Source organism: Ascaphus truei, chromosome 7 (assembly GCF_040206685.1).
Source record: "Ascaphus truei isolate aAscTru1 chromosome 7, aAscTru1.hap1, whole genome shotgun sequence".
NCBI lineage: Eukaryota > Metazoa > Chordata > Amphibia > Anura > Ascaphidae > Ascaphus > Ascaphus truei.
The window spans coordinates 9,513,410-9,533,470 of NC_134489.1; the positions used below are offsets into that span (position 1 = coordinate 9,513,410).

The following is a 20,061-nucleotide window of genomic DNA, read 5'->3' on the forward strand; positions in this document are numbered from 1 at the left end:
ACCTACACTAAATAGAACACCCACCTTTCCTATTCTACATATTGGAATGTGCTTTAAAAAATAATAATAACAATAACTCAAAATAAAATGGGACATGGTTAAAAAAAAAAAAAAATAGACAAGTGTTTATTCTTTGGCGGATCCTAAAATAGCTGCATTCCCAAATCAGCCTTGGTCAGTCAACAATGAACTTATTTAGCAAAACAAATCTGAAAAGCAGCTAGAACAATGACCGACGTGATTTATTTTACATTTGAGTTTGTTACATGAAGAATTCAGCCCTCACTTCTGCAGTTGCCAACATATCAAGGAGTCTTTATTCTTCAAAGGGGAAGAATTGGCCTACATTTGCTTTCCAACAGTTTATATTGTTAGGTCCCTTGACAAAAAGTTTAATGACAATGCATTGCTGGCCCCTCAGCAGCACAGCGTTTGTGTGAGGGGGCGGAAGACAGCCAATCACATCAAGTGTTATCTGAAAAACCCCACTGTTTAATAATGATACAGTACTGGTTACTGTGGTATATTTGTCCATATGTATTTCTACATGGAAATATTCACACTCAATTCTTATTTTAATAGCATTAGTAGATTTTCTGGGCACAGTTTCCTCACCATTTACAAGACAGTCATTTTGCTGAAGTAACACCATTTAACATGTTATGCCAAGTTTGTTTTTATTGCACATTCTTAAATATATATTTATTGCACAATTTCCTTGTCAATGAACAACAGAGGTAGAGATTATACATTGTATGAAAATAGTACAAAAGCTGAAAGAAAATGTAAACTGCATGACCTCAACAGGCCAGAGGTATCCAAACTTAATGGAGATAGCAACCAAGTGGATATTCAAGTCTTATTTAGTGGATAAATCCATGTTACATTTTTAGAGTTGTCAGCCACTGAGACAGTGCCATATAAATGCTTCAGGATACAGCTTATTTAAATTTAAGAGGTGCTCCAGGACAATTACACTGATTGAAAGAATTATTCAAACAGTGATTGACATCAGAAATGAAATGACTGCCTGTTGAAGAGAATCAGACATCATGCAGGAGTAACAGAAGCTTATAGCCAGAATGATAATGTGTCCTAATAAAAGAAACCTTGGCATAGTCAGACATCCACCATAGCTTGTTAATAAAAAGCTGGTGATGCCGTACTTGGTAGCTTATGAAGGGAAGGTTTGGTCAAACTTGCTTGGAGTCCAATATTGTGAAAGTCTTCAAGCTTCAGCGCATCACTCAATCCGACCCTGATACAACATTTACAAACTCATGGTACTGTGTCTTTGAATAAACGTGTATAATAATATAAGAAGCCTGAAGCACCTTCTTAAAACCAAAACACCAGATCAGTTCTTCCCCCCTATTTGCAGAGTATTTCCATGACCTCTGAGGATAGTTTTATCCACGCTTTCCACAGCTAGAAAAAAAAAAGTCCATCATCAAGACACCTTTGCACAATGACCCCAGCAACTAAGCCAAGTAATGAAAGAATTCATAAGATAGTGAGCCATCAGTCTGATACACCATGTGCACACAAACCAGTGTCAATTATTGGTTTACTGTAGCTTTAGTATTGTATGTCTTTATATAGAGCCAGTACAGAGAATTATAATAACACTTTAAACGCAGCAAAATCAGACAATAAGAAAGTGGTCTTCTAGTGAAGAAACAAAATGTGTGAAATGTTAGCTCTGAGATTAAAGCAGTGATAACCTGCCCAAAAAGTTATAATAAAATTAAGTAGACTACATGGAAGTGTGTTTCTAAAGTAGTATGTTTTATGCCAACTATAAATAGATATGAGAAGCCTGACCCCAGCAGACTGGGGGTGAGCAGAACATGTTACCTGACTGGTAGACTAGCAACGGGATTTTCTGCTGAAACATCACACTTCTGTATTTTTCTCCATTGGGAAAGTTATGTTCATAGGACATCCCTCTAAAAAATAAAAAGAATTCACAAAGCAGGTTCAGTTATGTTTTAACCTTCCCCTGTTCTGTAGGGGCCATGCAGCCTTGGAACTATTAGCTGCATTCCTATAACTAAAGAACTAGCCAGTAAGCATGTGCATTTCCGAGCCTCTTATTGCCAGTATGTTTGGTAAACAGACATGGGATAGACCTCAATTAACCTATTAGACAGCACTTCAAAAACTTCAGTGCAGCAATTTAGAGAGCAATGGTTTACTGGTGTTCTACTACTGTAGGGGTGCAGAAACCCACAAACCAACTGGCATAAAAGCACTACTTCATAACATGGCCTTTAAGATTACAGTTTAAAGCTGCAGTTCAAGCTCCCGTTTTTTTTTTACTTCAATAGTTTCATGTGGGCAATCTCTACTTACCTAAAGAACTGCATAGCTGCCGGTCAATTCGTTCTCCGTCTATGGATCGGCAAAGTTTGGCGACATCTTTAGATCTGGGGAATGTAAATGGTTGCTATAGTAACAAACATGCTTGTTAAAACAGAATACAAGAAAATTGGTCTTTCAAAGTTGTTGTTTTTTTAAAACAGAAAATGCTAAAAGTATTTTTTCTTACTACAGAACTGATTTATTAAAATAAAAATAAAAATAAAAAAACACACATGCAGAATATTGCTTGAACTGCAGCTTTAAGCTTGTGCCAATAGGGAAGATAATATAATATTGTGGTCTGGTCTGTCTCCCATGCTACCCAAAGTTTAGCACCCGACAAGTGTTATTCATAATTATGCTCAATCTGAAGTCTATACTAATTTGCATATGTGCATATATTAAAACCAAGCAGCATTAAACACTGCAAGAAACTGAAAGTATTCCATAGGTTTGCTAAAAGTTGCAATGCTAACAGATGCCAAGTAACACCTTCATCTCCTAAATGTCATTTACAGTACTTTCAGCGAGTCGCCTGCAGCAATGAAACTAGCAGTGGTTTCATTTTCTAATAACTAGTTCCTAAAAAAAATTATTGTAATCAATAATAATCAATGAGCCTTTAACTCAGAGTACCTAAAGAATGAATATCTTGTTTTTATGTGGAGCCTTTAATTGTATACTGCAAATATTTATGCAAAACCATAAGTGCACACAGGTAAATGGAAATAGGGTTAACAAAAACAAAAAAACGCAAGCACGTTTGCTATAGGTTGAAATCAAACGCCTGTGATTTTGTATTGAATAGCACAAGTTTAACCAATAAGGAAGGTGAATGCAGTGTTAAATTAATCAATTTAAAAGTTCAGTGTACCTTTAAACTGACGAGCCTCTTTACATAGCGTGATGTCCCCGAGTACTGCCACAAACTCTGGTAAATGAACACGTGTGCCAAACCAGCGGTTGACATTGCTATATGGTTCATGGAAGGAGGGCTGGAAAACCTGTACTAAAAAATAAAATAAAAAATGAAACAATGAAAATGACTGAACTACTTGTGTGGCTGGTTCCTCTGGCGCAGATTGTATTAACACATTGCTGCCAGAATGGCCTAACAGGCAATGCAAAGTAATACACTGCAGGCTCCTTCACAACATGAATTTAAGGGGCATGTGGACCAAGAATCAGCATTACCAGAATGTAAGGCCACAAAAGAGCACATGCTGTGATTATATCAGCAAGGGACAGCCTCTCTCCCACTAAGAATGTGCAGGTACGCAGGCGAGTGCTGAGGAGAGAGAAGACTTCCTTACATTCATCCTTCGCTCTCTCTGTATCCTGAAATGAGTCACCACATGTTTATATATAAAAACATTTTTTTCTAAAAAGCCCAAGAATACAAATTTGGAAAAGGTGTACCAGGCTCGAATCAGCAACTACTATCCCAAAGCAAAGAGGGAACAACATTAAACATTGCCATTTAGTGGGTTTATACTTAATCTATTGTGACTTATGAAAGCACTTTCAGCAAATAGGTTATTAGCCATGTGAAGACGTGGATGTTTTATATTGCCATTTATGTTTCCTAAAAATATATGGGGAGGGGAGGATACAAATAAAGAAATTAAAAAAAATTAAAAACTGGACATTTAGCTAGTGTACACACACACACACACATATACACACACACACACACACACACACACACACACACACATATACATATACATATACACACACACACACCTCTATCATGATCCCCATAAGCAACATGCAGCACGTGTAGTGATCTTACTCAAGCCAGTCCCAGTATGTGCTCACTGGGTAGCGAAGAGAAGACACGGTTTAATGTATGCACCCTCGTCACCTCCTTGCAAGTGGCTGCTCTCACAAGATGGTAATTATGATGCAAACGGTACATGCAAGAGGGACCAAAGGAAAGATTAAAAATAAATAAAGTGTGGCCCATGCTGGAGTATTCTTTACCACAAGCATATAACTTCTCAGACTGAAGAACTTTCTTACTCAGATCGATCATTTACATTTCAGTAGTTGCATTACATGCTTAAGTGGAATTATTAAAAGATGCCAATCATTAATTTGATATCCAAAACTTTAAATCTGCAACTACTTTAACAAATACCTGTTTACTGTGTGGAAGCATTCCCATGGTGGCATATACCCACGCACAGAGAAGCGGCACGATTTCATTCTCAGTAAAGCGCATCCACTGCTGGGCGAGGGAACGGTCCTTTAAAGAAGAGCCTTGCAGGTCACTTGAACCAACTACAGAAAGGAGGAGATCATGCCAAGAATATTAAGCCCATGTGACATGCCAGGACAGTCATGTTGGACTTTCAATGTCTAATGGCACTGGAATAAATCATAGACTGAAGTACCCTTGAGATTCACTACTTCCCCATATGGCTTCTACTTCCATAACAGCACAGACATGTATAGGGTGAAGCTTCAGACGGGAGTGGGCTACTCTAGAAGAATTAATGCAAACCTCATGTAAGAGAACAAGGCAATTTGACCGACACCTAAGAAAATAATATCCAAAAGGACATTGTTGCTTATAAAAACCTTCTGTCCGTCAGGTGCCAGCAATGAGTTCCAGGTACTCAGGTCTGTTTAATATGCTTGTTCCATCAGTTGAAGTTTAATAATGCAGCCTGACTTTTATGTAGTACTGTCAGCAAATATATGCAGAGCTTACATGTAGCCTAATTATCACAATGCTGCTTTGAACTAGCCTTTATAGACTAGCGATGGCAGAAGGACCCTAACACCATGAAGGACTAAATTATCTACAACCAGAGTTACATAAACATACATATATAAAGCATTACATACCCTGAGGTCTACTCCATCCTGAAAGTGATGCTTTAAAAAGCCCTTTATCCCTTGTTTACATAACAAAAAATGATTAAACATGTTTTAATGGCTATATTTAGACTTTTCAGGTACGGAGCATTGTCTGCTGCACTTCCCTGGGAGGAGGAGGTCAGTCAGGGAGTAGCTAGGTACAATTAATTAATAGGCTCCATCTGCTAAACACAGGACATCCTAATCACAGGACTTCCTCAAAATACAGAAGACCGCCCACTGAAGCAGCACGCAGGAGTCAGACAATCCCAGAGGCTTCACGAAGGGGAAGAGAAGAAAAAACCACCACATACACACACACACAATAGTTTTTATCCCTGTTCATTTCGAGGGGCAGTTCCTCCTAAGACAAAAATGTATTAATGGCAGCGACATCTTTAACTTTGGGTGACGTGCCTTTTTTGTTACCATAATTCATCACCTAATTCTTATTTATTTAGTTTTCTCATGCTGGCCCGTAGACCTGATGAGCAGAGAATTGGAAAGGGTTTGATTTCTGATGGCTGCTCCCTTGTCTGAAAGTGTTTGACAAGAGTTTGAACAGGCAAATCCCACCTCTCCCCCGGCCCTTACATTTATGAACTCGCATAAGGACAGGGTGGGCTAAGGGTACTGAAGACACTTTGACAAACTCCCTCCCCCCCCCCATTCCAAGGCTACCAGGAACCAAAAATATGATTTAATATACAAACAATAGAAGTTAAACCTTTCATTTTAGCATTAGTCTAAGAAAAATCGTTACATTATTCCATGTTTGCCTTTGGACAGCTGCCCGAAACGGCATCTTTAAATGAAGAGGGAAAAAAACCTTTGCAAGAAGAAAAGAATATAATAAAAGTAGTCAAGTTATTTTAGCCTTGGAACAAACAGAAAAATGTCAGATGTTGCAGAGCACAGAGTGGCATTCAGGGCAGCCTGGCTAGGAATTCTGTGTAGGCTTTTTCAAGGAGGTAGGTTTGTTACAAATGCTTGAGTGGGCAGAAGCTAGCTGGTGGTGATTTGCTGAGCCAGTTAGAACAAGAGTTGGCATAATTTCCTACAGTGCCAGCAGTCTTGAGGTTTCAAAATGAGCCTCAGCAACGCATTAATTAAACCGAGTAAATCCATAAACCATAGAGCACTTCAAGGAAGCAATATATATGCAATTCTGAGGAGCGCAGCAGAACATCAATGTGTAGATATTGTAGCTTTAGTTGCAATGCTTAAAGATTCAATAAGAAACATTTTTGGAAAGTAATGGGGAAGCCCAGGAAGTGGTATATTGTGCGTGTATATACTTGAGCAGAGGAAAATATGATAACCAAGATCACATAACATGCAGTTAATACTAGGAGCTCAAGAGTACAGAAGATATGGACCTCTGCTTTTCTGGCATCTTCAGGAGATAAAAATAGCCACCGCAACATGATGCCTATGCGCATAAAGGGGAACGTTGCAAATGACAGAGGCCCATCACTGCTTGGCTGGCGGCACTTATATCGGAGTTGGGAATTCACTAGTCTGTCTACTGAACATGGAGGATCAGGTGGTAAAATCCTGGCAGCTCCCTGGTTCAAATGTGCGCTGAATAAATAAAATGAAAGGGATCACACTCTGTTAGAAACATACACATCGTAACTGTGGAGGAGAGCAACCAGGGAGAATGATGCATGCAGGGTTTCAAACACGAGATACAGCGAGCAGTTAGTGCTCTGCGTCTGCAGCATGGTCATTTACAAACTGCTCAACACAAAGTGTTATTCTCTAGCACCAACAACCTGCTGGGTTACTGCTACATGTATTGCCAATTAGTGATACAAACATAGCTAACCACTGCCATCTTGTGCTCTGTTTGATATTGAGAAGCTATTATACAAATGTGAAAAAAAGGGGGTGGTGTGGAAAAGCGCTAATGTTAAACTAATTGCTAAGTTATGTGACCTAATTAGGAACACTAGAATAACTTTATAAAGGCTAGGCTGCCTGGCACAAATCTAACAAGATCAGATGACAATACAAATAAACAATAACATCCGGCGCCTTACAAGTCCATGTATATTTCTCTTTAAAGTCCAAATGGAGGAAGTGTCCAAAGAACTCTTCTAGTCCTGGGCTTCCAAATGATTTGATGATTCCACGGCCGTGTGTCCCGTGGTATGTGCATCAAACACAAGAAAAAAATCATAGTGCGACACTGCTGACAAACAACAAATGATGACATACAAAACATAAGACTAACACCACATACAAGACATACACACCAAGCGAGAACAATGACAACAGATGATAGCAAGGCTGAATATATAAAAAGGCTAATTTAATACAACATAAAAAACAATACAAATGGCTATAATAAGGGTGACAGTGATGCAGCTGGTCCGGTGGGTGAAAAGCAGAATCCTACTCACAAGATGGTGGGAGTAAACAGGCACAGTGTACCGACTGCAGCGAGGTAACGGCCAGTCCTCGGGTAACACTGGGGGGTCCGGAGAATGTGGCAGAATCTGCCCAACAGCAAACGCCAAACCATTTGAGCAAATTCAGGAAGAGGCTCTTCTCCTCGAGGTCCGCCCCCAGTGTCGGAGCATCCGTCCCAGGAGCGCGGGATAGCATAGGAGCGCATCTCCGGACACCCCAGTGTTACCGGAGGACTAGCCGATACCTCTCTGCAGTCGGTACACTGTGCCTGTTTACTCCCACCATCTTGTGAGTAGGATTCTGCTTTTCACCCACCGGACCAGCTGCATCACTGTCATCCTTATTATAGCAATTTGTATTGTTTTTTATGTTGTATTAAATTAGCCTTTTTATATATTCAGCCTTGCTATCATCTGTTGTCATTGTTCTCGCTTGGTGTGTATGTCTTGTATGTGGTGTTAGTCTTATGTTTTGTATGTCATCATTTGTTGTTTGTCAGCAGTGTCACACTGATTTTTTTCTTGTGTTTGATGCACATACCACGGGAAGCACTGCCGTGGAATCATCAAATCATTTGGAAGCCCAGGACTAGAAGAGTTCTTTGGACACTTCCTCCATTTGGACTTTAAAGAGACATATACATGGACTTGTAAGGCGCCGGATCTTATTATACAAATGTAGTATATAATTTTAAAAAAACAAGGAGGGAGAAGGTGTAGGTCTGGAGTGGGGATTTTCAGTCCTCAAGGGCCACCAACAGGTCAGGTTTTCAGGATATCCCTGCTTCAGGACAGGTCTGTGCTGAAGCAGAGATATCCTGAAAACCTGACCTGTTCGTGGCCCTTGAGGACTGAAATTGGCCACCCCTGGTGGAGGTCATACCAGCGGTGTGCAAACTGGGGGTCGGCAAGATTGTTTGCGGGGGGGGGGGGGGGGCGCAGGGTTTACAGAGGCCCCGCTCGCTTCCCGAAGGCACTTAAATGAAATTGGCTCAGGCGGCTTCTTAGACACGTCGCCATGGCAACAAGGCATCAAATGACGGCTCACACACACACTTTTTTTTTTTAAATATGAAGCAGTGCGACCTCTTTAGATATTCTAGAAATTATTACGTTTTAGGATTATAAGCAATAAATATCCCGGTTTTTTTTAGACTTACCATATCTACTTGTGGGAGTGATTGTTTGCTGTGGAGATAAAATATTGATATATATTTCCTAGGACGCAAGACAAACTCTGACCCAGGCCCCTGCAGAGATGTCGAGCTAGGGGAAGTCGCCTGTACAGGCCCCCGGGGAGGGAGCCCACTGAAAGAATCAGGACCCCGCCTTTCATGGTCAGCCAAGCTTGTCATGGGGGGGCGGTCATTGGGTGTGTGTTATTATTGTTGCTAATAATGACTGGGTAAGATCACACACCTTCCTCATTGAAAGTAGCCTTTTAACACTATCAGTATTTGATTCAGTGCCTGGAGTCCCGCTGGGCCTCTCCGTTAGGTCCATCCCGCTGTATTTTGCTGTGATTAGGACAGGGTAGACTGCCCAATAGTTGGCACACAAATAAAAGGTCTGTGAAAAAGAACAAACATTACTAAACAGTACATACACATTGTTGTGGTTTATATACAACAACGAGCATGTGTAAACTACTGAGAAATATATAGATCCACTCCAAATATAAATCTAACCTAACACAAACCCTTAGTTATACCTCAAACTAAACGACAGCCTACCAAGATATAAAACAGCCCTCAGTCACCTCAACTTAAAGCAAACCACCCAAGCACCCCACCGAAAACACATTGTAAAAACCCAAACAGCCCCAGAAATGTAGCATCTGAAAAGGCCCCACAGACACCAATCCAGATATAAACTCACTCAGCAACACGCTTCAAACCAAATCCTTCAAACCCTCCAACAGAAACACAGGATATTCCTACCTAATCCCATATATACAACCCCTCCATCTCTGAAAGCTCCTTCCAACTGGGCCTCACAGCACTCCTGCCCACCACTACACATACTCAGCCTCAACCAACATCCCCTCCTCCTCACTCCCACCCCAGCACACATCCCCTCCTCCTCACTCCCACCCCAGCACACATCCCCTCCTCCTCACTCCCACCCCAGCACACATCCCCTCCTCCTCACTCCCACCCCAGCACACATCCCCTCCTCCTCACTCCCACCCCAGCACACATCCCCTCCTCCTAACTCCCACCCCAGCACACATCCCCTCCTCCTCACTCCCACCCCAGCACACATCCCCTCCTCCTAACTCCCACCCCAGCACACATCCCCTCCTCCTCACTCCCACCCCAGCACACATCCCCTCCTCCTCACTCCCACCCCAGCATACATTCCCTCTTTCTCCTCATCATCATCACTCCCACCCCAGCACACATCCCCTCCTCCTAACTCCCACCCCAGCACACATCCCCTCCTCCTCACTCCCACCCCAGCACACATTCCCTCCTTCTCCTCCTCATCATCATCACTCCCACCCCAGCACACATCCCCTCCTCCTAACTCCCACCCCAGCACACATCCCCTCCTCATCATCATCATCACTCCCACCCCAGCACATTCCCTCCTCATCATCATCACTCCCACCCCAGCACACATTCCCTCCTCATCATCATCACTCCCACCCCAGAACACACTCCCTCCTCATCATCACTCCCACCCCAGCACACATTCCCTCCTCCTCATCATCACTCCCACCCTAGCACACATTCCCTCCTCATCATCATCATCACTCCCACCCCAGCACACATTCCCTCCTCATCATCATCACTCCCACCCCAGCACACACTCCCTCCTCATCATCACTCCCACCCCAGCACACATTCCCTCCTCCTCATCATCACTCCCACCCCAGCACACATTCCCTCCTCCTCATCATCACTCCCACCCCAGCACACATTCCCTCCTCATCATCATCACTCCCACCCCAGAACACATTCCATCCTCATCATCATCACTCCCACCCCAGCACACATTCCCTCCTCATCATCACCACTCCCACCCCAGCACACATTCCCTCCTCATCATCATCACTCCCACCCCAGAACACACTCCCTCCTCATCATCACTCCCACCCCAGCACACATTCCATCCTCATCATCATCACTCCCACCCCAGCACACATTCCCTCCTCATCATCACCACTCCCACCCCAGCACACATTCCCTCCTCATCATCATCACTCCCACCCCAGAACACATTCCCTCCTCATCATCATCACTCCCACCCCAGCACATTCCCTCCTCATCATCACCACTCCCAGCCCAGCACACATTCCCTCCTCATCATCATCACTCCCACCCCAGAACACACTCCCTCCTCATCATCACTCCCACCCCAGCACACATTCCACCATCATCATCATCATCACTCCAACACCAGCACACATTCCCTCCTCATCATCACTCCCACCCCAGCACACATTCCCTCCTCATCATCATCACTCCCACCCCAGCACACATTCCCTCCTCATCATCATCACTCCCACCCCAGCACACATTCCCTCCTCATCATCATCACTCCCACCCCAGCACACATTCCCTCCTCATCATCATCACTCCCACCCCAGAACACATTCCCTCCTCATCATCATCACTCCCACCCCAGCACACATTCCCTCCTCATCATCATCATCATCACTCCCACCCCAGCACACATTCCCTCCTCATCATCATCACTCCCACCCCAGCACACATTCCCTCCTCATCATCATCACTCCCACCCCAGCACACATTCCCTCCTCATCATCATCATCACTCCCACCCCAGCACACATTCCCTCCTCATCATCATCACTCCCACGACAGCACACATTCCCCCCTCATCATCATCACTCCCACCCCAGCACACATTCCCTCCTCATCATCATCACTCCCACCCCAGCACACATTCCCTCCTCCTCATCACTCCCACCCCAGCACACATTCCCTCCTCATCATCATCACTCCCACCCCAGCACACATTCCCTCCTCATCATCACTCCCACCCCAGCACACATTCCATCCTCATCATCATCATCATCACTCCCACCCCAGCACACATTCCCTCATCATCATCACTCCCACCCAGCACACATTCCCTCCTCCTCATCATCATCATCATCATCACTCCCACCCCAGCACACATTCCCTCCTCATCATCATCACTCCCACCCCAGCACACATTCCCTCCTCCTCATCATCATCATCACTCCCACCCCAGCACACATTCCCTCCTCCTCATCACTCCCACCCCAGCACACATTCCCTCCTCATCATCACTCCCACCCCAGCACACATTCCCTCCTCATCATCACTCCCACACCCGCTCCCCTCCTCCTCACTCCCACCCCCGCTCCCCTCCTCCTCACACCCACCCCCGCTCCCCTTCCCTCCTCCTCACTCCCACCCCTCCCTCAGCTCTCCCCCCTCCCTCACATCTCCCCCTACCTCAGCTCCCCCTCCCTCCGCTCCCCCCCTCCCCCAGCTCCCTGCCTCCGCTCCCCCCCCTTCCTCCGCTCCCCCCCCCGCTCCCCCCCCTTCCTCCGCTCCCCCCCTCCCTCAGCTCCTCCCCCTCCCTCAGCTCCCCCCCATTCCTCAGCTCCCCCCCATTCCTCAGCTAGCCCCATCAGCTCCCCCCCCTCCCTCAGCTCCCCCCTCCCCTCCCTCCCTCCCTCAGCTCCCCCCCCCTCCCTCCCTCAGCTCCCCCCCCTCCCTCCCTCAGCTCCCCTCCCTCCCTCAGCTCCCCCCCTCCCTCCCTCAGCTCCCCCCCCCCTCCCTCAGCTCCCCCCCCTCCCTCCCTCCCTCAGCTCCCTCCCCCCTCCCTCCCCCCTCCCTCCCTCAGCTCCCCCCCTCCCTCCCTCAGCTCCCCCCCTCCCTCCCTCAGCTCCCCCCCTCCTCCCTCCCTCAGCTCCCCCCCCCCTCCCTCAGCTCCCCCCCCCTCCCTCCCTCCCTCCCCCAGCTCCCCCCCCTCCCTCCCTCCCCCCCCCTCCCTCGCTACCCCCCCTCCCCTCCCTCAGCTCCCCCCCCTCCCTCGGCTCCCCCCCTCCCTCCCTCGGCTCTCCCCTCCCTCCCTCGGCTCCCCCCCTCCTTCCCTCAGCTCCCCCCTCCCTCAGCTCCCTCCCCCCTCCCTCAGCTCCCCCCCCCTCCCTCCCTCCCTCAGCTCCCCCCCCCCTCCCTCCCTCAGCTCCCCCCCCCCTCCCTCCCTCAGCTCCCCCCCCCCTCCCTCCCTCAGCTCCCCCCCCCCTCCCTCCCTCAGCTCCCCCCCCCTCCCTCCCTCAGCTCCCCCCCTCCCTCCCTCCCCTCCCTCAGCTCCCCCCCTCCCTTAGCTCCCCCCCCCTCCCTCCCTTCCCCCCCCCCTCCCTCCCTTCCCCCCCTCCCCCCCCTCCCTCGGCTCCCCCCCCATCCTCCCCTCAGCTCCCCCCCTCCTTCCCTCAGCTCCCCCCCCCTCCCTCCCTCAGCTCCCCCTCCTCCCTCCCTCAGCTCCCCCCCATCCTCCCTCAGCTCCCCCCCATCCCTCCCTCAGCTCCCCCCCCTCCCTCCCTCAGCTCCCCCCCCCTCCCTCCCTCAGCTCCCCCCCTCCCTCCCTCAGCTCCCCCCCCTCCCTCCCTCAGCTCCCCCCCCCCTCCCTTCCTCCCTCAGCTCCCCCCCTCCCTTCCTCCCTCAGCTCACCCCTCCCTCCCTCAGCTCCCCCCGCACCCTCCCTCAGCTCCCCCCGCACCCTCCCTCAGCTCCCCCCGCACCCTCCCTCAGCTCCCCCCGCACCCTCCCTCAGCTCCCCCCGCACCCTCCCTCAGCTCCCCCCGCACCCTCCCTCAGCTCCCCCTCCTCCCTCAGCTCCCCCTCCTCCCTCAGCTCCCCCTCACAGCTCCCCCCCTCAGATCTCCTCCCCTCACATCTCCCCCTTCCAGCAGATCCCCTCCAGCTCCCAGCTCCTCCTCCCTCCCTCCCAGCTCCCCCCTCCCAGCTCCTCCTCCCTCCCAGCTCCCCCCCCCTCCCAGCTCCCCCTCCCAACTTTCCCTCCCAACTCCCCTTCCACCCCCCTTCCCTCCACCTCACTCCCACCCCTGCTCCCCTTCCCTCCTCCCCACTCCCGCTCCCTTTCCCTCCTCCCCACTCTCGCTCCCCTTCCCTCCTCCCCGCTCCCCTTCCCTCCTCCCCACTCCCCTTCCCTCCTCCCCACTCCCCTTCCCTCCTCCCCACTCCCCTTCCCTCCTCCCCACTCCCCTTCCCTCCTCCCCACTCCCGCTCCCCTTCCCTCCTCCCCACTCCCCTTCCCTCCTCCCCACTCCCCTTCCCTCCTCCCCACTCCCGCACCCCTTCCCTCCTCTCCCCTTCCCTCCTCCCCACTCCCGCACCCCTTCCCTCCTCCCCACTCCCCTTCCCTCCTCCCCACTCCCACACCGCTCCCCTTCCCTCCTCCCTCCCACCCCCGCTCCCCTTCCCTCCTCCTCACTCCCACCCCCCTTCCCTCCTAAGCACTACCACCCCCTTCCCTCCTCTGCACTCCCACCCCCTTCCCTCCCCTTCCCTCCTCCTCACTCCTACCCCCGCTCCCCTTCCCTCCTCCTCACTCCCCTTCCCTCCTCCTCACTCCCCTTCCCTCCTCCTCACCCCCCTTCCCTCCTCCGCACTCCCACACCCGCTCCCCTTCCCTCCTCCTCACTCCCACCCCCGCTCCCCTTCCCTCCTCCGCACTCCCACCCCCCTTCCCTCCTCCGCACTCCCACCCCCCTTCCCTCCTCCGCACTCCCACCCCCCTTCCCTCCTAAGCACTACCACCCCCTTCCCTCCTCTGCACTCCCACCCCCTTCCCTCCCCTTCCCTCCTCCTCACTCCTACCCCCGCTCCCCTTCCCTCCTCCTCACTCCCCTTCCCTCCTCCTCACTCCCCTTCCCTCCTCCTCACCCCCCTTCCCTCCTCCGCACTCCCACACCCGCTCCCCTTCCCTCCTCCTCCTCACTCCCACCCCCGCTCCCCTTCCCTCCTCCTCACTCCCACCCCCGCTCCCCTTCCCTCCTCCGCACTCCCACCCCCCTTCCCTCCTCCGCACTCCCACCCCCCTTCCCTCCTCCGCACTCCCACCCCCCTTCCCTCCTCCGCACTCCCACCCCCTTCCCTCCTCCGCTCCCCTTCCCTCCTCCGCTCCCCTTCCCTCCTCCTCACTCCTACCCCCGCGCCCCTTCCCTCCTCCTCACTCCCCTTCCCTCCTCCTCACCCCCCTTCCCTCCTCCGCACTCCCACCCCCTTCCCTCCTCCGCACTCCCACCCCCCTTCCCTCCTCCGCACTCCCACACCCGCTCCCCTTCCCTCCTCCTCCTCACTCCCACCCCCGCTCCCCTTCCCTCCTCCTCACTCCCACCCCTGCTCCCCTTACCTCCTCCGCACTTCCACCCCCCTTCCCTCCTCCGCACTCCCACCCCCCTTCCCTCCTCCGCACTCCCACCCCCCTTCCCTCCTCCGCACTCCCTCATCCGCTCCCCTTCCCTCCTCCTCACTCCTACCCCCGCTCCCCTTCCCTCCTCCTCACTCCCCTTCCCTCCTCCTCACCCCCCTTCCCTCCTCCGCACTCCCCTTCCCTCCTCCGCACTCCCACCCCCCTTCCCTCCTCCGCACTCCCACCCCCCTTCCCTCCTCCGCACTCCCACCCCCTTCCCTCCTCTGCACTCCCACCCCCTTCCCTCCTCCGCACTCCCACACCCGCTCCCCTTCCCTCCTCCTCCTCACTCCCACCCCCCTTCCCTCCTCCTCACTCCCACCCCCCTTCCCTCCTCCTCACTCCCACCCCCGCTCCCCTCCTCCTCACTCCCACCCCCGCTCCCCTCCTCCTCACTCCCACCCCCGCTCCCCTCCTCCTCACTCCCACCCCCGCTCCCCTTCCCTCCCACCCCCGCTCCCCTCCCACCCCCGCTCCCCTTCCCTCCCCCGCTCCCCTCCCACCCCCGCTCCCCTTCCCTCCCACCCCCGCTCCCCTCCCACCCCCGCTCCCCTTCCCTCCCACCCCCGCTCCCCTCCCACCCCCGCTCCCCTTCCACCCCCGCTCCCCTTCCACCCCCGCTCCCCTTCCACCCCCGCTCCCCTTCCACCCCCGCTCCCCTTCCACCCCCGCTCCCCTTCCCTCCTCCGCACTCCCACGCCCTCCTCCTCATTCCCCTTCCCTGCTCCCTTTCCACCCCTTCCCTGCTCTCTTTCCACCCCTTCCCTGCTCCCTTTCCCCCCCTTCCCTGCTCCCCTTCCCTCCTCCTCACTCCTACCCCCGCTCCCCTTCCCTCCTCCGCACTCGCCTTCCCTCCTCCTCACTCGCCTTCCCTCCTCCTCACTCCCATCCCTGCTCCCCTTCCACCCCCCGCCCCCCTTCCCTCCTACCCCGGCTCCCCTTCCCTTCTTCGCTCTCCTTCCCTTCTTCGCTCCCCTTCCCTCCCCTCCTCCGCTCCCCTTCCCTCCCCTCCTCCGCTCCACTTCCCTCCCCTCCTCCGCTCCCCTTCCCTCCCCTCCCCCGCTCCCCTTCCCTCCTCCGCTCCCCTTCCCTCCCCTCCTCCGCTCCCCTTCCCTCCTCCGCTCCCCTTCCCTCCTCCGCTCCCCTTCCCTCCCCTCCTCCGCTCCCCTTCCCTCCCCTCCTCCGCTCCCCTTCCCTCCTCCGCTCCCCTTCCCTCCTCCTCACTCCCCTTCCCTCCTCCTCCTCACTCCCCTTCCCTCCTCCTCACTCCCCTTCCCTCCTCCTCACTCCCCTTCCCTCCTCCTCACTCCCCTTCCCTCCTCCGCTCCCCTTCCCTCCTCCTCACTCCCCTTCCCTCCTCCTCACTCCCCTTCCCTCCTCCTCACTCCCCTTCCCTCCTCCTCACTCCCCTCCTCCTCACTCCCCTCCTCCTCACTCCCCTTCCCTCCTCCTCACTCGCCTTCCCTGCTCCCCTTCCACCCCCCGCTCCCCTTCCACCCCCCGCTCCCCTTCCCTCCTCCTCACTCCTACCCCCGCTCCCCTTCCCTCCTCCGCTCCCCTTCCCTCCTCCGCTCCCCTTCCCTCCTCCGCTCCCCTTCCCTCCTCCGCACTCGCCTTCCCTCCTCCTCACTCCCATCCCTGCTCCCCTTCCACCCCCGCTCCCCTTCCACCCCCCGCTCCCCTTCCCTCCTCCTCACTCCCATCCCTGCTCCCCTTCCACCCCCCGCTCCCCTTCCCTCCTACCCCCGCTCCCCTTCCCTCCTACCCCCGCTCCCCTTCCCTCCTACCCCCGCTCCCCTTCCCTCCTACCCCGGCTCCCCTTCCCTTCCCTCCTTCGCTCCCCTTCCCTCCTTCGCTCCCCTTCCCTTCCCTCCCCTCCTCCGCTCCCCTTCCCTTCCCTCCTCCGCTCCCCTTCCCTCCTCCGCTCCCCTTCCCTCCTCCGCTCCCCTTCCCTCCTCCGCTCCCCTTCCCTCCTCCTCACTCCCCTTCCCTCCTCCGCTCCCCTTCCCTCCTCCTCCTCACCCCTTCCCTCCTCCTCACTCCCCTTCCCTCTTCCTCACTCCCCTTCCCTCTTCCTCACTCCCCTTCCCTCCTCCTCACTCCCCTTCCCTCCTCCTCACTCCCCTTCCCTGCTCCCCTTCCGCCCCCCGCTCCCCTTCCCTCCTCCTCACTCCTACCCCCGCTACCCTTCCCTCCTCCGCTCCCCTTCCCCGCTCCCCTTCCCCGCTCCCCTCCCCTCCTCCCCTTCCCCGCTCCCCTCCCCTCGCTCTCCTTCCCTCCTCCGCTCCCCTTCCCTCCTCCGCTCCCCTTCCCTCCTCCGCTCCCCCCTTCCCTCCCTCCTCCGCTCCCCCCTCCCCTCCCTCCTCCGCTCCCCCCTCCCCTCCCTCCTCCGCTCCCCCCTCCCCTCCCTCCTCCGCTCCCCCCTCCCCTCCCTCCTCCGCTCCCCCCTCCCCTCCCTCCTCCGCTCCCCCCTCCCCTCCCTCCTCCGCTCCCCCCTCCCCTCCCCCCCCTCCTCCCTTCCCCCCCTCCTCCCCCCTTCCCCCCCTCCTCCCCCCTTCCCCCCCTCCTCCCCCCCTCCTTCCCTCCCTCCTTCCCTCCCTCCTCCGCTCCCCCCTTCCCTCCCTCCTCCGCTCCCCCCTTCCCTCCCTCCTCCCCTCCCCCCTTCCCCCCCTCCTTCCCTCCCCCCTCCGCTCCCCCCTTCCCTCCCTCCTCCGCTCCCCCCTTCCCTCCCTCCTCCGCTCCCCCCTTCCCTCCCTCCTCCGCTCCCCCCTTCCCTCCCTCCTCCGCTCCCCCCTTCCCTCCCTCCTCCGCTCCCCCCTTCCCTCCCTCCTCCGCTCCCCCCTTCCCTCCCTCCTCCGCTCCCCCCTTCCCTCCCTCCTCCGCTCCCCCCTTCCCCTCCTCCTTCCCCTCCTCCTTCCCTCCCTCCTCCCTTCCCTCCCTCCTCCGCTCCCCCCTTCCCTCCCTCCTCCCCTCCCCCCTTCCCCCCCTCCTTCCCTCCCCCCTCCGCTCCCCCCTTCCCTCCCTCCTCCGCTCCCCCCTTCCCTCCCTCCTCCCCTCCCCCCTTCCCCCCCTCCTTCCCTCCCCCCTCCGCTCCCCCCTTCCCTCCCTCCTCCGCTCCCCCCTTCCCTCCCTCCTCCGCTCCCCCCTTCCCTCCCTCCTCCGCTCCCCCCTTCCCTCCCTCCTCCGCTCCCCCCTTCCCTCCCTCCTCCGCTCCCCCCTTCCCTCCCTCCTCCGCTCCCCCCTTCCCCTCCTCCTTCCCTCCCTCCCCCCTTCCCTCCCTCCTCCCTTCCCTCCCTCCTCCGCTCCCCCCTTCCCTCCCTCCTCCGCTCCCCCCTTCCCTCCCTCCTCCGCTCCCCCCTTCCCTCCCTCCTCCGCTCCCCCCTTCCCTCCCTCCTCCGCACCCCCCTTCCCTCCCTCCTCCGCTCCCCCCTTCCCTCCCTCCTCCGCTCCCCCCTTCCCTCCCTCCTCCGCTCCCCCCTTCCCTCCCTCCTCCGCTCCCCCCTCCGCTCCCCCCTCCGCTCCCCCCTTCCCTCCCTCCTCCGCTCCCCCCTTCCCTCCCTCCTCCGCTCCCCCCTTCCCTCCTCCTCACTCCCCTTCCCTCCTCCTCACTCCCCTTCCCTCCTCCGCTCCCCCCTTCCCTCCCTCCTCCGCTCCCCCCTCCGCTCCCCCCTCCGCTCCCCCCTTCCCTCCCTCCTCCGCTCCCCCCTTCCCTCCCTCCTCCGCTCCCCCCTTCCCTCCTCCTCACTCCCCTTCCCTCCTCCTCACTCCCCTTCCCTCCTCCTCACTCCCCTTCCCTCCTCCTCACTCCCACCCCACAGTGTTACAATTTTTTTTATTTCGCTCTCTCAACGAACAGCCCGGCTTACCGCTTCTTCCCCCTGACCCCCGGCTCACTGAGAGACCACGCAGCGCCATGCTCCCCGGAGTGTGACCCCTAACCACGCGTGCGCACAGCTGCCGGGCTGGAACTCCCATCATTCATGGCCTGCGCTATGCTATGCCGATGCGTCATTGGCTTGTGCGCATGCGCACGGCCCACCCAACGCTTCCCAGCTCGTAAACATGCGCAATGCAAAAACTAAAGGTCATGCTCTAGTCTAGGACACGGCTTGCTTACTCTGCGCATGCGCGCCAACTGCACTTTCTGCCACAGTTATTGTTTAGTGATAATTAGACACAGACATTTGTGTCCTCATCAGACTGATTATAAATAACGTGAGAGTACATAGGGGGGTGAAAGGGTTAACAGTCAAAAAGTTGGATGTGTGAAAGTGTGTGTGTATATATATATATATATATTTGTGTGTATATATATATATATACATATACACATACACAAATAAATGTATGTACAAATGTAAATACATTGAAGTAAATTGCAAAGAAGAAATTGAACATAAAGAAATCAGGATGTCAAAGATGGCGTTCACCTTCCCCCCCCTTTTTTTATTTTTTCCCCCCGTGGGTGGGAAGCTGGGGGCCCCCACAGCTGAACCACATTAATTTCCGCTCTCGGGAACACATCCTGCTTTCAGAGATACTGGAACGCTGGTGCATCTGCATATTTAAATACCAGGAGGGAGTGGTACTGGCGCTTACAGGTATATATCTCAGAAACCATGGGTTAGGAGCAGAATTTGACATGGTTCAGCTTCAGAAACCCCCGCTTCCCTAGTATTTCAGCCAGAGAGACCATAGGAAATACGTGAGCGTAGAACCCCAACCCTCTCTAATAGCGCGTCTGAGATCAGATGCATTATAAGGAACCCCAACCCTCTCTAATAGTGTGTCTGAGATCAGATGCATTGTAAGGAACCCCAACCCTCTCTAATACCGCGTCTGAGATCAGATGCATTGTAAGGATCCCCAACCCTCTCTAATAGCGCGTCTGAGATCAGATGCATTGTAAGGACCCCCAACCCTCTCTAATAGCGCGTCTGAGATAAGATGCATTGTAAGGAACCCCAACCCTC

At 53.8% G+C, this 20,061-nt stretch overlaps 1 protein-coding gene across 11 annotated transcripts; it reads right to left on the reverse strand.

Moving 5' to 3' along the window:
- Positions 1–660: 660 nt before the first annotated feature.
- Positions 661–19,083, reverse strand: LOC142498688 (elongation factor 1-gamma-like). Of its 11 annotated transcripts, none has more exons than XR_012802523.1 (9): positions 18,955–19,083; positions 9,069–9,218; positions 8,810–8,837; positions 4,508–4,650; positions 3,559–3,702; positions 3,239–3,368; positions 2,356–2,429; positions 1,858–1,949; positions 661–1,428 (listed from the first exon to the last, which is right to left on the reverse strand). XR_012802523.1 is itself a non-coding variant. In XM_075606963.1 (8 exons), exons 2-7 carry the CDS (start codon positions 9,150–9,152, stop codon positions 1,897–1,899), a joined length of 582 nt encoding a protein of 193 aa, XP_075463078.1. In that variant the 5' UTR covers positions 9,153–9,218; positions 18,955–19,083; the 3' UTR covers positions 661–1,428; positions 1,858–1,896. The 11 variants fall into 11 exon arrangements, 2 of the variants coding, with proteins under 2 accessions (XP_075463078.1, XP_075463079.1); XR_012802525.1 differs by having other exon boundaries at positions 3,239–3,373; XR_012802524.1 differs by lacking the exon at positions 2,356–2,429 and having other exon boundaries at positions 3,239–3,373.
- Positions 19,084–20,061: the final 978 nt, after the last annotated feature.

Coding starts and splice junctions, on each gene's coding strand:
- LOC142498688 (XM_075606963.1), bottom strand. CDS start 9,152: ATGGACCTAACGGAGAGGCCCAGCGGGACTCCAGGCACTGAATCAAAT. Junction 3,703..4,507: donor TGCTTCCACACAGTAAACAG/GTATTTGTTAAA, acceptor GACTCATTTCAG/GATACAGAGAGAGCGAAGGA. Junction 1,950..3,238: donor AGAGGCTCGTCAGTTTAAAG/GTACACTGAACT, acceptor TTTATTTTTTAG/AGGGATGTCCTATGAACATA.